General features: G+C 42.5%; 1 protein-coding gene across 4 annotated transcripts in view; it reads left to right on the top strand.

Moving 5' to 3' along the window:
• Positions 1–108: 108 nt before the first annotated feature.
• SSBP2 (single stranded DNA binding protein 2) overlaps positions 109–23,580 on the top strand; it is a 194,016-nt gene continuing 170,544 nt past the window's right edge. The window contains exon 1 of one of the 4 annotated variants that reach the window (XM_035310965.1): positions 109–280. In XM_035310965.1, the coding sequence (XP_035166856.1) occupies positions 222–280 (59 nt within the window). In that variant the 5' untranslated portion in view covers positions 109–221. The remainder of the gene's footprint in view (positions 281–23,580) is intronic. The other 3 variants (XM_035310967.1, XM_035310966.1, XM_035310968.1) reach the window with 3 other exon arrangements.

The following is a 23,580-nucleotide window of genomic DNA, read 5'->3' as shown; positions in this document are numbered from 1 at the left end:
GGGCCGAGCTGGGGGGGGGGGGGGGAAGGAGGGAGGAGGGAGCAGCCCGTCCGGCTCCCCGCCTGCCCATTGGGGCGTGGGGGGTGCTGGTGGGCGTGCCCCCGCGGCGCCTCGTCCAATGGGCTGTGTGTGTGGCGGCGTCGCCATGGCGACGGGGCCGTTCCCGGGGAGGCCGTGATGGGTTGACAGGTGCGTGACAGTCGGCGCTCTCCGCAGGCAGCATGTACGGCAAAGGCAAGAGCAACAGCAGCGTCCCGTCCGACGGGCAGGCCCGGGAGAAGTGAGTGCGCGGCGGGAACCGCGCGGCGGGAACGGCGCGGCGGGAAGTGGGGGGCGGCGGGAACGCCTGAGGGGAGCGGGGCAGCGGCCCCGCCGCGGCGCAGCGGGGGGGGGGTGGGGGGGACAAAGAGCCCCGGGGCGATGTGTGTGTGTGTTTGCGGGGGGAGCGTCCCGCAACTTTTCACCGCCGGGAGGATGAGGAGGGGAGCGGCGAGCTCCCCCGTTGGGGTTTAGCCGCCGGCGCCGGGCGGGTTTTCCACAAAAGTTTGCGGCGTGGGGGTGCGGTGGGTCCGGCCGGGGGCTGCCCGAGCAACTGGTGTGCGCCGTGATGGGGCACGGTACAGCCGGGGGCACGGGGACACGGCGTCCACCTGCCCCACAGCACCGCGCTCCGGCGGGGTCCGTCCGGCTGCATGGTGCTCCGGTGCTGAGGCAGAAACTTTGCAGCCATCCCCTGAAAACCTCCCCTGAAACCCTTCCCCTACAACCTTCCGTTACAGCCTTCCCTGAAAGCCTCCCCACCTTCTCCCAGAACCCCACAGCCTTCCCTCGAAACCTTCCCCCAAAATCTTACCGCCTCCCTCCCCAGCCGTCCCCGCTGCTCGCACCCGCTCCCGGTCCGTCTCCCCCGCCGCCTTCCCGTGCATTGCGAGGCCGCCCGAGAGTTTTTTTTTTTCCAGGCGAAGCCTGCCCAGCCGACCCGTCGCCGAGCAGCGCCTGCCCTGCTATAAGTAAAGTTGTGGGGGGCCGGCTAGATGGTGCTGTTCGATCTCAGTTCTCCCGCTCGCGGCAGCCAGCAGCTGGAAACGCGGATCGCTGCCGTGTAGGTTATCCTCCGCAGCGCAGCGAAATGGGGTGTCTCTCAGTCGCGGGTGGACTGACAGATCGGTAACTTCCTGGGAGCATCTGCCTGCTGATAAAGGCGGCTGGGGGGTTTAGGAACACCCTTCTCCTCTCCCGTCCCCCCCCGCCCCCCCTCCCCCAGCCTTCCTTTCCTTTGAGGGTAAGAAAGATAAGCCTGAAGACTTGGCGTGTGGCTGAGGAATGCTGCTACATGGTACGCGCTGCAGATTGTTCTCGTGTGCCATCTTTTCAGGTCTCTTCTTAGGAGATTCGGATTCCATCATGGCAATGCTCGTACTTTTTTTTTTTTTTTTTTTTTTTTTTCTTTCCGATTACGTTATTTTTTTCCTTCGTACTGCATCGCTCTGTAGTCGCGCAGTGCTTCTTCCGAGGTGATGCGCGAGTTCTCGCTCTGCTTGGAAAAGTTGCCGTCGAATTAAAGTTGCCGTCTGTAAAAATACAGCTCTGACTTCCGCGTGAGATTATTAATCTGCAAATCACAGACGAAACGTGTATGTTCGACTCCTGTATTAAGCAGCTCTTTAATCAAGAACAGCATAATAATTGTTTAATTTGAATTTTGAAAGTTTTTAGAAACAAATGTATGATTTAACTTTGTCATATCTGCTCGAGGTTTGAAGTACCTGAAACGCGTTGCCAGTAACAGATCTCCTAAACACACTTGAAATCATAGAGTAAATATAATGTAAAAAAATATATACACTGCCTTGGGTTTGGATGGCCTCATTCTATGGGACATGTTTGTTCCTCATGAGGATGTGTGACAGTGGCAGGACTAGTGTGTGATAAGCCTACTGAGGAATATTTTTCAGGTGTGCAAGACTGCGTGTTTGCGTTCTGTTTGTAATCCAGGCTGTGATAAATTTTATGGACCGATTCAATGCCACATGTGTTTGTAATGTGGCGTTTTGCTGTGTGCTGCCTTTAATATTTATGTCTTTTGAGGTTATGTAATTTCTATTAAATAAAGCAAACAAGTTTTGCAAGTCATTTATAGTAGCCCTTGGCAAATGATCGGTTCCAAAGATGGCATTCATTTTATGGTCTCTCACTCTGCCCCTCCTGCCTGACCTTTGGGGTAAAAATTACCTGTGTTACGTAGCTTAAGAACAAATCTGGTGTGTGGACAGACAGGTTCCAGGAAAACCAACACCAGATTTTTGTACAGCGTGGCTAGGTAAAGCACTGAAGATGAACAGACCGTACCTGCAAATACCAAGAAGATGGAGACAGAAGAATCAGAAGTGCTGTTCCCTGTCCTCCCCTTCTGGAGCCGCCCAGACATAGCTTGTGTCTTGGCCCCCCAGGCCGCCCGGCGGAGAGGAAGGCTGTGTTTAGACAGCAGCTCCTCCATGCGGGGCCTGCTACGCTGTGAGAGGAAGAAGACTAACGTTCTTCTTATCAACCTCTTTGGTTATCACTTCCTTATTTTTAGTATTCCTGAGAATCGGATTAATTCAGATTAGGAGGTTGGTCCCGCTGAGATCGAATGGCTGAACCCTATAAACTTTCAGTCTTGGGGATAGAGGGATCAGACCACATGAATTTGCGTGTCCAGTTACGCACCCTTTCAAGCAGTGCGTTTGTAAGCATTTGTAAGTAGGGCCATCTATCTATAAATGTTTAAAGTTAGAAAATACCTGTACAAAAACAGCTTAAAAAAAGGCGTAAAGAAAATGAAATTCTGAAGGGATTAACTCTTCTTTGTCATCTTCATCTTTCAGTGGTCCTCTAAACTTATTTTTTTCCCCAAAAAAAAACAACCTTATCTTGTTGGGGCTCATCAGGCATGCCAGTTCTGTTTAAAAATTACCAGGAGGCTAGATGATTTCCTTTAAAATAAAAGGATGCACGATAACTACATGGAAGCAAGTGTTAAGGTCAGTTGCTGATTGCTTTTCAGCTTGGCATAGGAGAGGACCTTGGGGAAGAGAGAACTTGGTTGCTGCTGTCGTGGCATCCTAGCTCTGCTGTTGTGCGTGACCCCGCTTGGAAATGTCGTGCGAGTCTGATCTCAGCTGGTTGCATGAGGGAAGATGGTAATTTTCCTCTTTTCCACCTATCTTGCTGCTGCTCTGAAGGTAAAAGAAGGCATCCCTGTCACTGTTTCTCCTCCAGTCCATTTTGGTTGGCCAGCTGTGTGTCTGAACTGCTCCTTAATACGGGTGGTGTGGCTGTGTATCTCTTCCTGAGCAGGAGAGCAGGGTCAAAGTTACTCACCTTGTGTCACTTTTTTGTTGTTGCCAACGGGCTTTTCCATAAGTAGAGGAAAACTGACCAGTGATTTCCTCATTTCATCTTGCTACTGCTTAGAAAAACTCTGAGATTTCGTAGGGTTTTGGAGGATATGTCGTTTCTGGGGCATAATTTTTGGGAAAAAAAAAAATCCAACATGGAAAGATGGTGCTGCATGAATTTACATGAGTAAGGTTATCTCTCTCCACTGTAATGTTTGTAAACTACATAAAAGGTAAGATACAGATTACAATGAATTGGCATCCATGATAAATTTTCCGCCTGTCTCTGGGAAATGATGAGCTAGTTTCTCAAGTTTCAGCTGGTGAGAGATGCAGTAATCTTTATCTCATTTTTTCCCCCCTGGAAACCAAAATGGGTGGTTTAATCCCTCTTTTCTTACAAATTTTAGATTTGATGTTTGTTTACTGATTTAATCCACCAGGTTTATCTGATGAAATATATCACTGCTGCATTTGACAATACAGAAGTTGCAGGCATACTGTTCTGGCAGTCTGCTTTAGAAGAATATATTTTTTAATCAGGAAGAGCACGGAAGAGAAGGTTCTGGAAACAGTAACTATTCCTGAGTATTTATTGTTGATCACAGTGCTTCAGGTGCTCTTTTATACTGCATCAGTATCGTGGACAGCACATGAAGGCGTTGCAAGTGATGTATGTGCTGCACTTCAGGCCCTCTCAGGATAATTGGTTTTGCACTGTAGACTTAACAGGTACTGGCAGATGGAAAGATAGCTGTGATGGACCACAGAAATGTACTGTGGTGTAGCGGCGTGCTGAAATACCTACCCAACTTGTAAGCAATATTTGTTGGCATCTAGTTTGGCATGTAAAAGTACCTGATTGGATTAGAACAAAGGGGAAAAAGATTCAGTTTCTGCATTGCTTCCTCTACTCAATTGGCCTGCTCATAATTTTTCCCCATTGCTTTTTCCCAGCTTTTTGTGAGGTGCCTGATTGCACTTTCCTGAGCCCCCATAACGCCGTGCAAACTTTTTCTGCTGAAGAACGAGGGCTCCTGGAAGCCGCTCAGACCCACTGGGTGCAGCAAATGTACCCTGGGCTGCAGTGAGCATGGTTCGGGCTCGGCTCAGAGATAATTAAATCCTGCTGGAGTAGACAGTAATTAACAGAGACCAGTATATATTAATAATTCATTTTGCTGAAATTATAGGGATATGATAGCATCACAAGTATTAAAGTAGACAAACAAGATTTTTATAACTTTGCCAAACTTTAACTGTTTGGGTGGAAAATTTATCATGGCCTGTATAAGCCATGTTTCATTCGTTTCATTTTTGTGTGTGTGTAAAATTACAGGTGAAATGTCTTGGCAGATTTTGAGTATTAGACAAAGAAAGAATACATTTTCCTGCATTTTAAAAGTTCTCACAACTTTTACTGTGGAAAAGCAATAGGTACCCCTCTTCTCTGGAACACTTGAAATTTGGTTGAGAAAGGATGAGGGATTTCCCTTCAGGGATGTGTCTTTTGCTGTTTGCATGACAAAGCACCTGAACGTAGCCAGGATGCAAGCCTTTCAAAAAGGTCGACTTGCATATACTGGGGCTTGCTACCATTAATCGGTGAACATTTTGTCTTCAGCTCAGCAGGGATGCACGGGTGCCATTCTCGTGGCTTCGGAGAGCCAGCCCCGAACAAACACGTGGTGCCTGGGTGTCGGGTAGGTCCTGTCCCATCCAGAGATGGCACCTGCGGTCCGCGGGGCCCTGCCATGGGACCTGGCTTCTCCTGTTCTCAGGGGAGAACCCATGCCCAGCTGCCTGGTGCTAGAAAGGGGAGGAGGGACGCTAGCCAGAGTGGTGGAAAATGGCATTTGTGTGGAGGGCTGGAGACACCATGCTGGGGAGAACTTGGTGGCAGCATGGAGCATGCCCAGGGGAGATGGAGGTGGGCTGAGGGGAGTGCCAGGGTAAATGGGGGCTTTTTTGGGGGAAAAATGGAAATACGGAAAATATGGTTGTATATTAACCGTGGTTCTTGCTTTGTCCTGGTTTGCACGCTCGCTGATTTACTGATTTTCCTCTGGAAGTACTCTGCTTTTTGTTCTGCAAAATAGAGCATTGTTTTCGTAATGAGTAGCTATTTGATCATTTGCTGTTTTGTTGTCATACGGTATTGGCCTTACAGCTTTGCTTTCCGCTTCATCATGCTGCTGTTCCTGGAGGAGGAATTTGTTGCTGCTTTGGTGCACAGCACCATGGCATCTTGAGTTCCACAAACCTATGAAGGTATGTGTCAAGCTGGTTTTAGCAATGGCAGTAAGACAGAAAGGTGAAAGGCAAAGATGCTCAGTGATTATTGGGTGTCTAATACGAGACATGTAGCCTCATATTGTTGTTATTATTATTATTTTAATATATTTTTTTCAGAGCATTACATAAACCACTAATGCCTATGTATAACTTCCACAGTCTGTCTTGCCACTCATTTTAAGACTGAGTTGCCATCTTGTCATGTTGGGTATCCAGAAAACAAGGAACAGAAAACAATCCACGGTCTTCTGCAAAGTCAGTTTTAAATGCTTGTCCTGTGATATCCAGCCATCCTGTGGCCCACCCATGGACAGGATATATGTCAGAAATGGAGTGTAATGTCACTTCCAGTCTCCTGAAGCAAGATCCTTCAGCAAAGGAGACTGGTCCTCCTGAAGCAGCCTCAGACTGTGTCACATCTTGGAGCCTGCCCTCTGCTTGAGACTAAAGATATGCAAGTCTAAAAATACATTATCTTATGATTCAGGATGGCACTGTAGTTGGGTAGAGCACTTAAAGGTGGTCCTTGCATGAACCTGCCAGGTGCAGAAAAGGGCAGAGCCCCGTGAGGAGTACAGCTAGGTGGTAGGTCTTCTCTGTGAACATCCCGTAGTTGCAGCTTGAGGGTTTCTCAGCGATGGTGCTCGTGCTTAGGGCCGCTTACCTCCTCCTCTGTTGGGCACGCAAAAGGGCCAGAAAGGAGCGCTGCTGCAGGCTTGGTCAGAGCTGAAGCTCCTGTTCTGGCCCCAGCTTGGCTGAGGCATGGACTTCTACGTTCAAGTTGTCTATGGGTATGTAATGGTCCGGGAGTAGCTGCTCTTTCAACTACTAAGAGAGGATCTTTGCCAGATAACAGCAGACATTTTAATTCAGAAGTCTTGATGACCTCCATACTTCTGTAGGCTTTAAGATGTTTTTCCTTCCCAGTCCCAGGAGGGTAACAGGTGATACACAAAATGTACCTTTCTAGGAAGCTAAAAGGATGCAGTAATTAAGACCTTAACATCCTATCTTACTTCTTTCTTGCTTCTGTCAAATTCTTTGTTTTTGAGGGAAAATAAAGTGAGAATTTTTTTGGTGGGTCTTTTTTTTTTTTCTTCTCCAAACCTTCTGGCATTCCTGCCAGTGGAATCTTTGGCTTTTATCCATCTTACTGCTATAGTGTCCAAATCTGAGCACAAATATGAGTAGAATGAAATAATTACCTCTCCTTTAATACAATACATACTGCTTGCCTTTTATATATATAACATTTTTGCTAATACTCCCTAGAATGCTTGCCTGTTTTTTTTTTTTTTTTTTTTTTTTTTTAATAAATAATCCATTTTGCAGTCCACATGCCCTCCAGGTTCTTTTTACAATACTTCTACCCAGCCAATTATTTCCCATTTCATATTTGTGCATTTGATTTCTTATCCTGTGCACAGTACTTTGCATTTGTCTGTATTAAATTCTCTCTTATTAACTTCCCTTACCCTGTTTGTGTCCCCATAAGGGCTACTGATCTTTACCAACTTACCATCTACACTTTTGTGTTTCTACATACAACTCATTAATGAAAGTCTCTTACTGGAATTGGTTTAGGACAGCAAGAGTTTTCTTGAAATATCCTCCCATTTTTAGAAGCATACTGATAATGACTCTTTTATTATTATTAGTATTATTTCAAGCAGCTGTGCACCGTTTTTTCATTTCATGAAGGCGGTTTCCTTTGCTTATGTAAATGTCATGATTATCTAAGAATCAAAACTCTTACATCTTAACTTTAAATGAGCTATCCACTTGTCCATTCTTACCTGTTCTGCAGTCACTCTTTCAAATAACTCTAACTGAGCCAGCAGGTTCTTTCCATGGACGGATGATGTTTGTTCTTTTTTAGCATTGTGTTTGGAAGATGTTTATAAATTAGCATCCGGAATTGGCTTCTGTACATTTTTTGATAGTAAGGCTGATGTCTGCCTTAAATTTCCTCTTTTTCTATTTTTTTATAGGTTATGGCATTTGGGGATTTTTTTCCCCTTTCTTTACCCTGTATACCAGACTAATATAGAATGTTCAAACTGTCCAAAATCATGCCTTGTAGTTGTCATGGGAGTATTCTGACAGTGGGACAGTAAGGTTGGGCATCTCATTTCTGTGCACCTGCATCTCGCTTTCTTGTTTGTACAGTGGCAGAGTTTCATTTTACACTGTGGCAGTTTAAAGTGGGGTTCTGGAATATCAGAGGTGTGAATTTGAGTTTAATCTCAAGTATTCAGTTCAGATCCTCTTTTGTTTTTTCTTGGGAATTGCTCTAGCATTTAGGCTATCGTGTAACAGCGTGACAAGAGTCTTGTTGCCACTCCAGTAGGGGCATTTGGAGATGTGTGCCTTTGGATCCCTGTTCCCACAGATGCATTTTATCAGCACTTGGGACACACGTGCTGGGTGAGGCTTTTGGGGCAGGTTTTTCTCAAGCTCTGGGTTCCCCAGTTCAGTCAGGAAAATGGTGCAAGCTCTGGAAAACGCAGAACAACGGGTGACATCTGAGGGGAAAGGAAGAAGAGCTTGATGCAGACTGTTCAACTAATCTAGGAGGCACACGTAGCTCAGGTGGTGACAGCAGTCTTCTAATGTAGTGTTGCTCCTCATCTGCGTACCCAGAAAGGATGGAGCCTCTTCAGGTACCTCCAGACCTGAGTCTGCACACTGATTGGACATCCATGTGTCATTTGTAGGAAAACCAGCTTTGTTTGTGGTAAAAGAGATAAAATGCAAATAAATATAACTTTTCTTGCCCATTTGTTATCTATCTCAATATAGGTATCTCTCTCTGTATCTATTTCAAAGAGCTTACAGCCTTTCTGATGGCGTTTGTATTGCAGTTTATTGTTTTTTAAGTTGGACACACCTATGAAAGAGCAGTGACTGGATGGAATTCCTTCTTTTAAGTGCACCAGGAGCATGCCTTTTTTTCCACCTTGCTTCCTGTACTTATCAATTAGTAAAATACCAATTTGTAGGAATCTAGATGTTGGAAATCAAACTTCTCATGGCAGGATAGGGTTTTTTGGTTGTGGTTGTGGTCTGTGAGGGTTGTGTTACACTTCGGTGCCTCCTAGCATAGACCTCAGAGGATTTTTGACCCATCACTGTTCGGGTTTACTGCTTTTGGATGTGTACCTAAGTGTGAGGCTCAGTTGTCCAGGTGGGCATTTAACTGGGAGCTGGCTGTGCTGCAGCCAAGTACTTCTTGCTAAATTTGTATGGGTCTGGTTGAAACCAACCCTTTATGTTAAACCCAAACTCTTGGTTGGATTGATCAAGCAAAAAGTACAAGTGAGAGAGTGGTGGTTTGCTACTTGGGTTTTGTTATTCTGTTTCTTTACAATCTCTCATTCCTAAAGAAATGACTGTCTTTGAAAGACAGAAAGAATTTCAGTCAGGAAGAGAGAGAATGTCAATAAATTAATGTAATGGGAAGGAAGTGCTGATGACAGTGTCCCATGTTTTATATTCACTTCCATTTTATTGGCAATGTCTCAGACTTTTGGAGGTGATTTCACCTTAAAAGAAAAAACAAAACAAAATAACAACAATAACAAAAAACAAACATTCCTGTAAGTTTTCTTGAAAGAAGCCAGTGTTTTGTAAGCATAGAGGTAGTTCTTGCCAGTATATGTAAATCTCACAGCTGTGCATGTAATATTTTTTTCATATTGATACTGAAAATGTCTTGTTATTAGCAGATGCACTTTTACATTCATCTAATGAGACTGGAAAATAAATAATATTCCATTGTTGGGGTTAAGTTTTTCTGTTGGTGGTTAGAAGAAGGTAAGTATCTTCTGTACTGTTTGTTTTCTATGATAATCAACTTAATGTTCCTAAAAGTGGCAATGTTAGTCTTGGAGCTAGCTTTTATTGGTTAAAAGAAGTTACAGTAAAAGCAGTGGCAACCTGATTTTACTGTAACTGTGGTGTGGTGTTGGCATACCATGGCCTGTCATTGGGAAGTTTTGTGCTTTCTGAAGAAAACATTCGAGTGCAGAAATGGAACTATAATTCCTTAATAAATATGTTGTTCTTGACAGTCTCAGGACAAAATGGATCATGTGGGTGACAGGCTGTATGATTGTGTCATAAATATTGAGAGATTTATGAGACTGAAAGTAAGGATTCCATCTGATGCTCATGCTACAAGAGTTGCGGTGCTTTATCAATTACTTGTATTTACAACAGTGAGATTTGATAAAACGAATAGCCCTTTGCCTTCTTCACTCTTAAGTGCTTTATTTACAGCTCCTCTCCCCCAGCAGCCAAAGAGCAGGGGGCTACTCCTGGATGGCACTGCTCCTGCTTAGGTCGTCCTTTGAACTGAGGTGGTGGCGGGGAGTTGGCAAAAGCCATTTGTAAGGTAGGGAGTGTGGATGAGTTAATGAAATTTCATCAGGTGTATCAGTAATAACGAAGCTCCCAGCTGACTCTGAACCTATGTGAGAAGTGAAGGTTATGGCTCCCATTGACAGCCTCTTGATCTCTTCGGCTCCTTTACTTGTTTTTTATTAAAACCCTCCTGAATCAGTGTATATTGTTTAATCTGCCTTGAAATGTAAATTATTAGTCAAGGCCTCTGAGTAATATAGTGAGAAGTTGTCTGAATTTATTGGACCTTCTGTAAGCACTTCCTGCAGCTCGGTAACCTGCTGCTCAGCTGCCGGTGCCTCCTGCAGCCACAGTCTCGCAGGGGACTGCTCTGTTCTGCTCTGTTCCATCCTGCGGATCAGAAACTTCTGCGGTGATCAAATATTTATAGAGCACTGTGCGTGGAGAGGATGTTGTACAAACTTAAAGGTGTATTTCCTGTCCCGAGGAATTAAGTTTGTTCTTGCTGCGTTGTATGCTTGTTGTAAAGTAGTGTAAAATGAAAGTTGGTTTTCTGAATTGGAGCAGGAAAAGTACCTGATCAACAAATAAACAGATACTGCTTGTGCACAGGACGGTATGTAAGAAAATACAAAGCTTGGAGAGATAAAGGAAGGCTTCAGATTGAAGATGAAAAACAGTTTGAGAAGTATGAAAATATGCCTCTAGTAACAGTAATGTACTTGACAAGCAGATCTGAAAGGTACAGCACATTTGTGTTTTTGACTTCTGTTGCAGCTACTCAGGTTCCCTGTTGCTTTTAATTTTCCTATCTGTACATCTAATTCTTTATAGAAGAAATGTTTATTCTGATGAGACTAATACCTGTACAAATGTGTAACTGCAAACCTAGTTATGGTTTACTTTGAATATTCTTTAGAAATAAGGTGACAATATAATGCAGCAAAACCAGAAGGAAACTCTGTAATGCTATGGAGATGTGTGACTTAAATAATTTGCCTAACTACGGTTGGGGTACCTATAAAATGTGGATGAAATAAACAGATTCTCTTTTCTTTTGACATCTTATATAAATAATTAATAAAAATCGGACTGGAATATTGGATGCCTGTTATGTTCCTATATGAGTCATTCAGAAGGTTTTTTTTTCTTACTATTATTCTTTTCCAATATTCCCCAAGCAGTCCTCTAAGTCTGTAGTTAATTATTCAAAATCAGGAGAAATAAGAGTTTTGAGCTGCCTGGTGTCGGTCTCCAATTCTGTGTGTGATTACTCATTTATAAAAATATCATAAAAGACAGGAAAACGTTTTGTTTTCCTAAAGCCATAATTATTTTTCCCTTATAAAAATAGATCTGGATTGAATAGTATTGCACTCATTACCATCTAGTAGAGGTCCTGTAAAATACTTCAGAAACTTGCAAAAGGACTCTACAGTTTTACTATTTAGACTTCTAGCGAAACAAATGCATTTGAAAATGTACAACCATGCATGCAACAGATTTTCAGCATACCCTGTTATAGCCTATTACACAAGCACTTGATGAAAACTGCAGACTGTGTCAATGACAGAGGATGCACCAGGAGGGGAGGTTTAGACACGGGGAAGAATTTCTTCATGCAGAGGGTGGTGGAGTCCCCACCCCTGGAGGCATTCAAGAGATGCATGGATACAGCACTGAGGGACATGGTTCAGTGATGGTACTCGGGAGGTCGGGCTGGTGGCTGGACTTGGTGATCCTGAAGGTCTTTTCCAGCCTAGATGATTCTGTGACTATTGCTTCATGCAATGGTTACACTTGTTTCTCCCACAGTCATACCGTCTCAATCCCTAGTAGCCTAGTCAGTTAAAATACACACCATCCAAAGCTAAAAATCTGTTTTTCATACCTTGTTAGAACATGGAGCTGCTGCATATGCAGTTCTGGTTCACAGTTACCCAACAGTGAAGGAAGCACACCTGTAGGAGCCTTCATTTTCACTTCGAAAGCACTTGAGATACTCAGTTCCAGTAACTGGGTGTCCTCTGGTATAGCCACAGGTCCTGAAGCAAACTGGGATTCTTTATGCACACACGGAAATTGCGCTCATGTTCTCATCTCTCAGTGTGAGTTCTGTTGTGTCACTTTTTGACTGTGATAGATGCACTATTGTGGCCTGGCCACATTCCTGTAGTGAATAAAAGGTAGCATGGGCAAAGCATAAGAGAACATCAGGCAAAATGAACTTTCTGTGAGTACAAGAGTGAGGATGAAAAAATGCAGCTGAGAGGAAACACTGAAAACTTATGAAAATGTTTTGGTGTTAGTTTCTGTTTAATTTTCTCTACACGCTGCATGTATTCAATACACAGTGGGTAATTAAAGAGGGGGCTCTCTGGTATAGCTCATAGTTATGGAGAAGAACTTTGATTCTGAAAAGAGTTTTGTTACGTGTTCAGGTGAACCCATTCTTCTGTTCAGCAGAAGCAACTAAATTCTCACTAATTCAGGTTACAAGTGGAAGAACAAGGAAAGTGAAGGGAAACCTAACCTGTAACAATGTCATAGGAGTTTCATATTTTCTAACACCTTATTTTGAAGCATTCCAAAAGTGCTGGAAATGTAAGCAAGAAGCTAAATTGGAGACACAATGATAACATTTGGCAAATTAGTTCCCATGTATTCTATAGCATCAAAATGGAAATGTTGTCATATTCATTTTGCCTTTGTGATTCCATAATTGGCTTCAGCTGAACTTTTAATGAGTTCTGTGACCGTTCCTTCTTAGCATGGCCGTGACAGTCCTGGAATTTCCCTTTTTCCAATACAACAGTGTATTTAAAGAATTAACATAAATGGAGAAGGATGACTGTTTCATTCTCACAGTTGGAAGTTGGGTGTACTAATTTTCCATGTCGGTGGGTGTGTGCGTGCATACATATGAGTGTGTGGATATGCTCAGACTTGGAGGACAAGGTTCATACCTTCTTTGTCCTCAGAACAGGCAACTGCACGTAATCTGCATGCATGCAATCACAGAAACAGGTTGATGTAATTAAAAAATAAAAGCAAACGTGTTCTGATTCAAATATAGAATGGAACTACAAGAGACATTGGCTAACATAGGCTAACTGCACTCTTGATCCACATCCTAGCTCATTCATTTGCACCCTTGTCCTCTTGTCATGTCTCTTGGTATGGAACCATGAAATCTACTATTCCTACCTACGGCCTGGCTATGGTCTGCTGTGTAAAACCTGCAATTACCTCACCAAGGCTGACTTTATGTTCATTTCCTGTGATTTAGTTCTCTTTAGGAGCAATAACTGGAGTAGCCAACAACCAAACTTGTTAAAATGTATGTTCAGAGCTAAGCAATTTGAAAGAAAGTGGCTGAAAACAACAAAAGATGTCTGTGTATGTAATTTTTTCTGCCCAGGAACATACAGCTCCCCTGATGTTTATCAGGTAAAACAAGCTTCTTCTGATTCCTCCAAAAAGCCTGTCTCTGTGTGTTTCCCTGGATAGCCGCTGGCAATTGACATGAGCTTATCCGAACAAGGTAGAATTTTTTCTTCCCTTTTGGCAGTCCAAGTGACCTGAAGAAGCTTGATTTCTCTCTTTTTTTTTTTTTTTTTGTCCCCCCCCAGCAGCTCTGTGGACTTGGTCTGGAGAGTTGTACTACTTACCTGCTTGACCTCACAGCATCCTGAAACCGTCAAGCCTCAAACAGCTGTTTGTGTAAGACTTTTATAAAGTATGATGTGCACAGTACAGTTTTGTCATGTAAGTAGAGAGTTCAGGCTTTGGGAAAGAGGAGGTTAACGTGGAGAATTGGGGTATGTGAATGAGATAGACCTGCAGTCTTAAGCAAGCAGCAGCTTCTTGGGTTAATGAGGAGCATTTGAAGAGGACAGGCCAGGTGTTCCATGTTTTGCAGGTAATACAGAAACCACCTGAAGTATCTGTGCCCTGTAGTCCTGCAGCTATAAGATGTAAGTGTGATGGGGTCCTTCCTGAGGTGTGTGATCTGCTTGACTCCTTGGGTGTTCCCAGGGCCAGGCTACCCATTTCTACTTTATTCCACCTGCTTCTCAGCTTGGGGAACTTTTGAGCACTTGTCCTGCTTGCTTTTCCATCCAGTACATAGGAGAGAGATCAGGATCTATAGAGTGGTAGAAAAGATAGGAACATTTGGTGATGTGAGTCAGCCCTTAAGTTATGCTGTGGCATTCTGTTAATATAGATGTTAAGGTGTCCTTATGTAGTAGTCTGTTTTTTTTATCTTTACCTTCAAAGTTTCAGGTTCCATAAACTGTAACTTTCCAACCCACAGGTGATCTACCTCTTAATATTCTGTATTTGTTATTTAAAGCCCAGGAATGTCACTGCCTGAAGTGCTTGGAATATGAGTATTTTGTAGTGGCATAACTATCTTCCTCCCTCTCTTTTTTATATAGCACAGCTTGTAAAATTAAGTAAGTTTCAGGTATTTTTTGGGCATTTGTGTAAGTAATATTCAGCTGCAATATCTGCTACAGGTGAGAAGGCTTATACTGGTGTTTGGTTTATTTTTCGAACTGTCCAGTGCTTCAGATGTGTGAAGATGTAAGTGTACTGAAGCATCCTGCACTTGCATGGGATGCTGCATGGAAGATGTGTGAGATGGTGATGAAAAACCCAAATCCATTGAAGTGTCTCTAATGTGGCATGACCCATTATGATACACAAGTTTCTATTATGATAGCAAGATGTTAAGAGAGTCTGTGATATGCTTTATGAAGGTATTTTCTCCATCATTTTAAGGATTTTCCATCCAAAATGAAGTAATGCAATAACCTTGAAACTTAGATGATGTTCTGGTTTAAGCCATCATGGCTGCTGCGTTTATCTTGTAGTTGACGTGAGTCCACTCTGCTGGCCTTCCTTGTTCTTCTGAGCATAGAAAGCAAAGAAACCAAAGCTAAGCTGCCTGATCTAATTGTGGATTTGCTCATTTGAGAACATCACCTTGAGTTTGGAAAATAGGTAAGAAGTAGAGGATGTAATCCAGGCCTGGAAACTGTGTTGGGTAAGGGGTTGATTTTCAATTAGTACCAGTGGAAGGAAATGTCCCCAGCTTGGCACTTGCTTGAGGAGCATCTGCCTGAGCAGAAGGGTTCTCCTGGCAGCAGGCTCCAGAAACAGTGGCTTGCCTAGTTTTGCTGCTCACCTTCCACATGCTTCAGGGCAGGAACACCACACCACGCAGGAGGTATTGCAAAGCTGTTGTGGAAACCGCTGCAGGTCTGCACCATGGGCAGGAGCCATGCATTCGGATGGCATGGGCAGCGGGCAGCTGCCTTTCTGCTCCCATCAGGACACCCTGGTAGGGTTTGCATCCCATTCCCCTGCCCCACCCCGCACACCAGTGTATACAGTACGTTGATAGGGGTGAGTCACCTCTTTTATAGTGTTTTGAATACTTTCCTCCCAAACGTAGCTCATTTTCTGCAGGGAAGGGAAAGAATTTCTGCTGTCCTGTTTCCTTATTTTTATCAGCTAACAACTTCCAGCTGAGAGAGTTCTTGGTATTTTTAGTCTGGGATATTTAGCTAGTTGAGCTTCTTTACATGTTTTCTTCCTGATATATATTAACTGGGGGAGGAGGGGAATGGCTCTTGTTGGTTAATATATTCATGAGCATACTTGCCAAATTGATTGTATTTACTCTCAGGAGTCTGAACACTTCAAAATTCTGGGGGAAGTTTGAGTCCCGGTCTAAACTCTTTGAAGTAGCCTTGTTACTCCATTCTGAGACTGATGTTGCTGTAACTATGCTTTCACTGAATGTTACTCTTCGTTCTAAGAGGCTATGTTTAGTATTAAAAATGTATATAATTGTTCAGCTTAAAAACATCCAGAAGTAAATACACTAAAAAGAGCAGAGAATCATGAAATAGGAACTCACGTTATGAAATATAAATTCTTTAATGTTCTCTTTGTTCCTGTTTTTTTCTAAGGCTCTTTTGAGCAGCAGAAACCTCTGTCTTACTACTCAGCTTACAGTTTTATTGATTGCTTGGCTTACAGTCTGATCTAGTTCTTTAATATTCCAAATATTGAACCTGCTGGCACATCCTGTATACACAGCATTTCCAAGTTTCTGAATAAACTTACCCTTCCATGAAATTTGTATGAATGTTGCTTTGAAAGAAAATACTAAAAATACTTAATACTGACCTTCTGCATTTAATGAGTGCTTTAATCTGTTTACTGTAACATTACCAATGTAACCATCATCAAGACTTTTCTCTTGTCATAACAAAGTTTCAGGTTAGAGATGAAAAGCTATCTTGTTGCTTTGGTAGGGCTGGTTTTGTGCATCACAAAGAGCAATGTATTTGAATAGTAATTTTGTTTAGATCACTGGACAAATATCTTTAGGCAATTGAGTCCTCCAGGTTTCTTTGAGAATATATTATTCAACTTACTGGTTAAGCTTGTATTTGTCGCAGTGAAATGTAGTGATTCCAGTAAGTGTTCATGAGGTGTCTCTGTAAGACTGCAGGGGGTTGGAGGGGCAGGTGGCAGAAATTATGCTCAGTTTAAAAAGAGGATTAAGCAGTGTTTGCTTTTGGGTATAAATTGTCTGTTCTACCTTCTCCCATTATACTACTATATATAAATAAAACAGCTTAGGGATATTATATTGCTCCACTTGCATCCACGTTGCTGTCTAATGCAGTTCTGCAGAGTGAGGAGGTGACTTTGTCATCTATGCAAAATCTTTGTCTTCAGTCCTCTGGTTGCTAGTCTGCCCTGTGGCATAAGTTAGAGCTGCCTGAAGGCTGCCAACAACCACCAGGATATATCCTATTAATTGGGACCAGCTGGATACAAGTATGTATTGGCAAGTCTACAGCAGCTCCACACAACCCGTTACAGCAGCTCTTCATCACCCAACTTACTCCTTTAGGGAGCTTGAACCTTCCAGTAGTCATTTGCAAATCCAAATTCCTGAATTTGAAATCTATAGTAGTAGTGTGATTTTATTGTTTTGTTTTTGACTTTGTTTAGTTCTGTGCTTTTAAAAATTTGTTTAATCCTAACTTCCCAGCTCCTTCCTGAGGTTGGGTAGTCACTCCTCCCTACGCAGACATAAGTGTTCATTTAGCTTCGAGTATCCAATGTTAATACATGTGCCCTAGTTTTCTCAAAGCACTTAGTTTGTGTGTGTACTTCTTAAGCACCAGGGAGAATTTTTGTTGATAATTGTAACCTTCTTGGAAACTTGCCATTCTACTGCTCTAAGCCATGAGGCCTTTTAAAGACAGTGTTTCCACGTTTTATTGGTAGATATCAACTGCTTTTTGTGCCTTTTTGTAGAGAGAGTCTCTATTCCGCTTTCAAAAAGTAATTTTAGGCAAGCCGTTGTTGTTTTGTATTGCCAGTCTGTGTGCACCGAGGTGACTGATACTGCTCAGAAGCTGTAGAGTAAGCACACTATAATCTTTAAGTATGTTGTCTGTTCTGTGCTGGGACTTCTCACTTGGACTGCCAGATTAACTAAATACCAGTACTGAGCTTCTTAACGCTTACAGTGAGAACAACCAATTGTTACTTGTCATTACTTTTAATTGTTTTGTAACAGGTTAATAAGATTACACTGTTGGCATCTTGGTTGACAGTTCCTTGAATTTTTTCTTTGCATATCCAATCCTAATAAGTTATTTTAATTGTGTTTTGCTGACTGAGCTTCCTGTGCGATTTGTTTTCAATTGCCTTGTGAGTTACAGGGACCCTAAATAAACTCAGTAGCTGGCTCCTTATTTTTGCCACTTGTACAAATGTTCTTTCTATTGGGCCTTCTTCAACGTGAGAAGCAATTTAGTAAGGTATTTGGAGCAAAGGAAGATCTTAGAGAGAGGTTGCAATGAGCAACTTCAACTCAGTGTACAGAAAGTATGTAAGCTGCATATACTTGCTTTGAGCGTTTATTTGAAATCTGCTGTTCCAGTAATGACCGGGCCAAATCTTGCTTTGCTTATGAGATCTGACAAGATCACAGTCCGTGTGATTTCATTTGTTGTATTCATGGAAGCCCTGGGGAGTGAAATAACTAGAGCAGGAATGAAGCCGTGCTTTCCTGCACAGCAGAGCACTATAGCAACTTGGCCACTAGGAAAAACAGCAGGGATTTTTCGTGCGTGTGTGCACGCACATACGTTTGTGTGTTCATATGAAATGCACAGAAACATACAAATATTATGGTAACCCATTAGCCCATGTTGAATAAATGGGAGATAATCGTCCATTCAGGAATCAGGCAGGTAGAACTGAATTGAGCTCTGGAGAATTAGTGTGGGGTGACCATTGTTACCAAGTGTCTCCTCGTAATCCCCCAGTTTCAGTTTACAGGGTTTGAAATTCAGTCCTGCTGTTGTAAAGTAAGCACCTACACACAGGAGAGTTTCTTTGCATTGTTCACCTTGAATGAAAGGTAAAAAGCACTTTAGGAGGGATAATCTTCCTTTCTTATCTGCAAATGTGAGAGAATGCTTGTGAAAGAGAAAAGCAATAGCCTAAAGAGCTGCCAGTTGGCTTTGAAAAGTTGTTTTTAGAAATAACACAAATACTTGGAATAGGAGCATTAGGGGAACCTGTTACTCAGTGTAGGGTGGTGTACTGAATGCTTGAATTCCAGATTGAAATCATGAAAACTAATTACAGAGTTCAAGGGCAGGGAGTCTTTTTGTATTAGCTTCATTTGAGGATGTTGTTGCCATTTCAGCACGGTGTCATTCATATTGTGTTCAAATCCACACAAATGTTATAGGTCATCTAGGCATTTGATGCATCATGTACTAAACAAAGCCGTGAAACTTGAACAATGCTGATGTATCAAATCCTAGGGGGAGATTGGTAACTTTCTGAAACAGTAATTATGTAAATATTCTCTTTCCACATTTTTGGGGGTAAGACTTGCATATCTTGAAAGTAGAAGTGGTAACATATTCTTCTATTGCTTCAGTGTGTTTAAAAACAAACAAACAAAAAAACAAACAACTTTTCTAGTCTATTGAGTGTGGAAAAAAATTACAAGTTTCAAAACAGTGGGAAAGGTCGTGCTAACCTGAGATGAATCATGAGAAATTTCAGCATCTAGACAACCTTTACCTTTGCTTTCCTTACAGCTATTTCAATAATGTTGTCCAAGGAGTAATATGAAAGCAAATCACTGTAATCTCTTGTATTTTGATTCCAGAAAATTTGAAAACGCTCTAATATTTCAGGGGGTTATTGAAACTGTCAGTGTACAGGCATGGTCAGACTCATCAGAAGAGGAGCAAATGTTACCTGACTCTCAGGTTTGATATGAGGTTTTTATGATCAAGCAATGTCTTTTTTTTAGTAAGATTACTAAAACAGAAGATTGATTTCTTGGTACTTGTCTCTATTTTAGTAATTGGTGCTCCTAATGAAACAAAGAGCTGCAAGTGATGATGTTTTTTGCATGCAACTTTTAAGTGTTGCACTGAAAATCCAGTGAATGAAATATACACTTTGGTTTGCTGAAGATGCATGTGGCATGTATGCTGACCACAACAGCGTTCTCAAATAGTCGTAAGAAAATTCCCAGCTTGTCTAAAAGCTGTAATGTGGCACAAGCAAACAAGAGGCTTAAGGGTAAGCCCTGGGGCTGCCAGGAGTAGAAACACCACAGCACTAGCAGGAGAAAGCTCTATGGGCAGGTCCTGTGGCTTTTGTAGGACTCAGCACTGGGCTGCGTAAATAGTGAAAAGGAGAGAGGCAATACAGCAAAGATACTGTCAAGTCTTGAGAGTGCCACCTGTGAGTGCATGTCACAGAATCCCCCTTTCTGCAAAAACAGGGACTGGCCTTAGGCAGCCCTGTTTTGTAAGCATGCCTGAACATGGTGCTGGTGAGAAGCCCACCCCTGGGTTTGGTGGTGGGCACCGAACTGGGATGTGATGGGAGCTGACCTGTGAGTTCCCCTTGTCGCCTTTGAGGGGCAAATTATGCTTGTCCTTCAGCACACAGTACATGAACTGTGTGAGCTAGAATCATCTCGTGCTCCAGCAGGGTCTTCACCATCTCTACCTGGAGATGAAGGTTGTGTGGTAAGGGCTTTGTGAAGGGTTTTTGTTGGCCATAACAGCCAGTTGCTTAAAACAGTGTGGTTCTAAGGAGGTGTTGGTAAAAGGCCTTGCAGAAAGTAAATGCTCAGAACTAGAAAGTGAAGGGCCTGATCAGATTTCGTTCCTCATCAAGTCCCAGTACTCCCATGGGGCTTAAATCCAGTTCTAATAGCTGATGCTGATAACAAGCTGCTTTGGGAAAAATATCTCCTGTTAAGGATTATCTTTCTGTTCTGTGGCTGTTGCATCTGCAGGGAAAGTCAGGGAAATTGCAGGATTCTCATTAGAAATCTTTTATAAAGATAGGCTTCATGGGGACACAGACTTGTTTTACTTTCATCCTAGCAAGGCTTATACATCTCCAACAACTCTTTTTTTTTTTTTTCTTTTTTCCTCTACATTTCTAGTGATAAAGTGCATAGCCTAATAGAGAACACTGTAGAGATTAATGTGTTTCCAACTGCATCTCTCCATCTGTTGCAAATTCTTGATTGATGCAATTATAGGCTTAGGTACCTTTTGTTGTGCCTTGTGCTTATTTCAAGGGCATTTCATTTTTGGTCTTGGGCCTCTGGCATTTTCTTGGGGTTGGAAGACAGCTGAGTTCCTGGGATTTAGGTTACATCCCCTTTACATTTTACTGTGATTATCACAGCAAGGCTCAAGTTCTCTTTGAGACAGAGTGCAGAAAGGAACCACTGAGTAGCCATCTTCTAAAAAGCAAGGACATTCTTATTTAGGTCAGAGATACTGCAAAGAGAATGTATTATAAAACAGTGAGCAGCCTTTAACCACATTGATCCTGCTTGGGTTGCCTGAGTTTCATGCTGGACTTGACAGATCTTTATCTAAAGTTTGCTTGTTCAGTTATTCCAATACATGCATCCTTTTCCCCATGTGTGATTGTCATTTTACAGTTTAAGGACATCTTCAGAACTACTTAATGTTGTGCATCTCTAGGGAGCGATCTTCAAAAGACTAGATAGTTGCATAAACTAGCGCTGGAAAATGGCATTCATCACCCTTGAAGGGCACTGACAGGCCTTTCTAGCAACTCCAGATTCCACAAAGAATTGTCTTGTTGACCAAGCAACGGAAAGATAACAGCACACATACAGATAAGATAGGCTGTGAGTATACCTGTGTGCTTCTGCCTAGTATGTCTACTGAATTAGCTCACTATTTGCCTTGGTAGAAGCAGACCAGAAGATGTCACAAGTGGATGTTGAAGATCCCATGTTCACGTTGCATGAGGTTTGGAATTTTTACTTTGGGCAGGATTTTTGTCTGGTCCTGTGAACTAAACCTTCACCATGTGTAAGGTTTAAGCTACATGCAGTTCAAACCCTGATGTTCCACTCTGGGTGGAAACGCATTTTACATTGCTGAGAGTAGAACTTCCAGTTTAGTTTCCTCCAAGCAGAATCTAGTTCACATGCACCAAATCTGCTCTGCAACGTGATGAAGTGTGTGGTCAGTGGAAATAGCTGGGGAACTGCAAAGCCAAACCAAGCTCCTAAAATTCTGCAGCCTTCTGCTTTTGGCTTGAGTTGTGATTTGCATCCCAGCACTCATTTGTGTCATATTCTTCTCTGCTGCTGCAGTCTGTGAACTCTCATCTGGTATCTCCATCCACATCAGTCTTAGTCCTCTTTCTTGGCCTAAAGACCTGAAATACCATGTAATGTTGTGTGACACTCTAGTTATTTCTCAGTGTCTGTATTCCACCTTCTATATATATTTTTTTAACCTGATTGTGCATGTGTATTGCCTGTTATAGTTGCTCTCTTTTTGTTTTTCCTCAGACAGCTTACAAAGCAGTGCTTTTTTAAAAAGCTCGAGTCTGGTGGTCTCACTTTGTTTATGAAATTCAGAGTTCTTTTCTTTATTCAGATTATGTAGTTGTTGCTTTGTCAACTTGTGAACTTCATATGCAGAAAACTTTTTTTTTTTTTTTCCCACTGTTCCTGCTTTTGTGTTAAGTGAGATGGCATAGAAGGCATAATTTAGGTCTGAAAAGGACATTTTAGTATTGAAGACAGGCATTTTTCACATGCACAGAAAGCAGACTTGGCTGTGATTTATAGTATCTAATTGACTTAAAATAGATGAGTAATGTTGAGCTCCATGAATTAATTTTATGCTGTGGGCCTTTTTTTTTTTTTTTTTCCCCTTTTTTTTCTCTTTTCCCTGGTGCCATGTCTTTTTCATGAATAAATCCAGACTGATGGGAAGAAGGAGTTAAGAGGCCATGCTGTGCTCTTTCTGATAGCTGGGTGGCATTTTTTTTCTCTTTCTGGCATTTGGTCTTGCTCACTGTTCGTTATTGACGGGTCGTTCTCTCGGAGTTAGGCAATCATGGTTCAGTGTTCCGCATTTCTTTAAGGCTGCAGAGATACGAGAGGCTGCTCCGACTTGGTTTTCCACTGCAAGCATTCTCATCAGTGATATATGCAGCACCAGTGACACCCCAGTTCAATGCTTGCCTATCAGTAGGTTACATCGCATTGAATGTTCGAATGTGACTCTAAAAGGATTTTTTTTCAAAGAAGATTCTGAGTTTAATAAATAAAAAAAAAAAACAACAACCCTCAAGTGTAGGCACTGTTGCAAAGCTGTGGTTGATTACTCACTCACTGAGCTGGAGAAACATCCCAGGGAAGGAGGAGTGCAGACAACAGACTGGAAAACTTTCAGAAGTGTTACTTCTTGTGTCTTGCCATTAAGGAACTTTTCTTTACGTTTTTGCTACGCTGTAAGTATTTGCTTTAAATTCCATGCAGTTCCTACATGAGAAGAAAAACATTTACAGTGAAGGCAGGCCAGTGCTGTGCCAGGAGTTACCGCAGAGTGCCTTGCACATTGTAAACAAGTAACTGATTTTGATGCTGGGAATATATATAGTGTCAACTACTCCAAAAAGTGATAGTTGGTGCTCAGTTAACATATGCTACCATTTCCGACATCTACATTTTTTCTCCTCCCAAATGAGGGATTAATTAAGTAAGCGTATTTTCCTAAAATTTTCATGCCTTCTTGATCGAGAAGGAGACTTTGGGTGGGCTTGGTCGGGACGGCTGCGTTCACTGGTGTACTTTGAGACCGCCTGGCCCTCACATGAGGAGGAGCGTGTGGGCTCCATTTCCACAGAAGATGGCGGCTGCCTGGCTACCATGGCGACTGCTTGCACTGAGGGGTGGCGAGGGCCTCAGGAGCTGCTCACAGCTCAGTGTGGAGGTGATGAAGATGTGTGTGAGCTTCATCAATAGCATAGAGGGCCGCAACCTGACACATTTGTGGTGTGCCTGGAATGGCATGTGCGGCTGGGAGTTTGTGAGGGACTCTGCATGTGGACTAGCCGCTGCTGGGAAGTCTGTATCAAAATCTAACCTCAGCCCATCAGTGGTGGCAGCCTG

This window comes from Oxyura jamaicensis, chromosome Z (assembly GCF_011077185.1).
Source record: "Oxyura jamaicensis isolate SHBP4307 breed ruddy duck chromosome Z, BPBGC_Ojam_1.0, whole genome shotgun sequence".
Classification (NCBI taxonomy): Eukaryota; Metazoa; Chordata; class Aves; order Anseriformes; family Anatidae; genus Oxyura; species Oxyura jamaicensis.
This window is presented reverse-complemented; position numbering and strand designations above follow the sequence as displayed.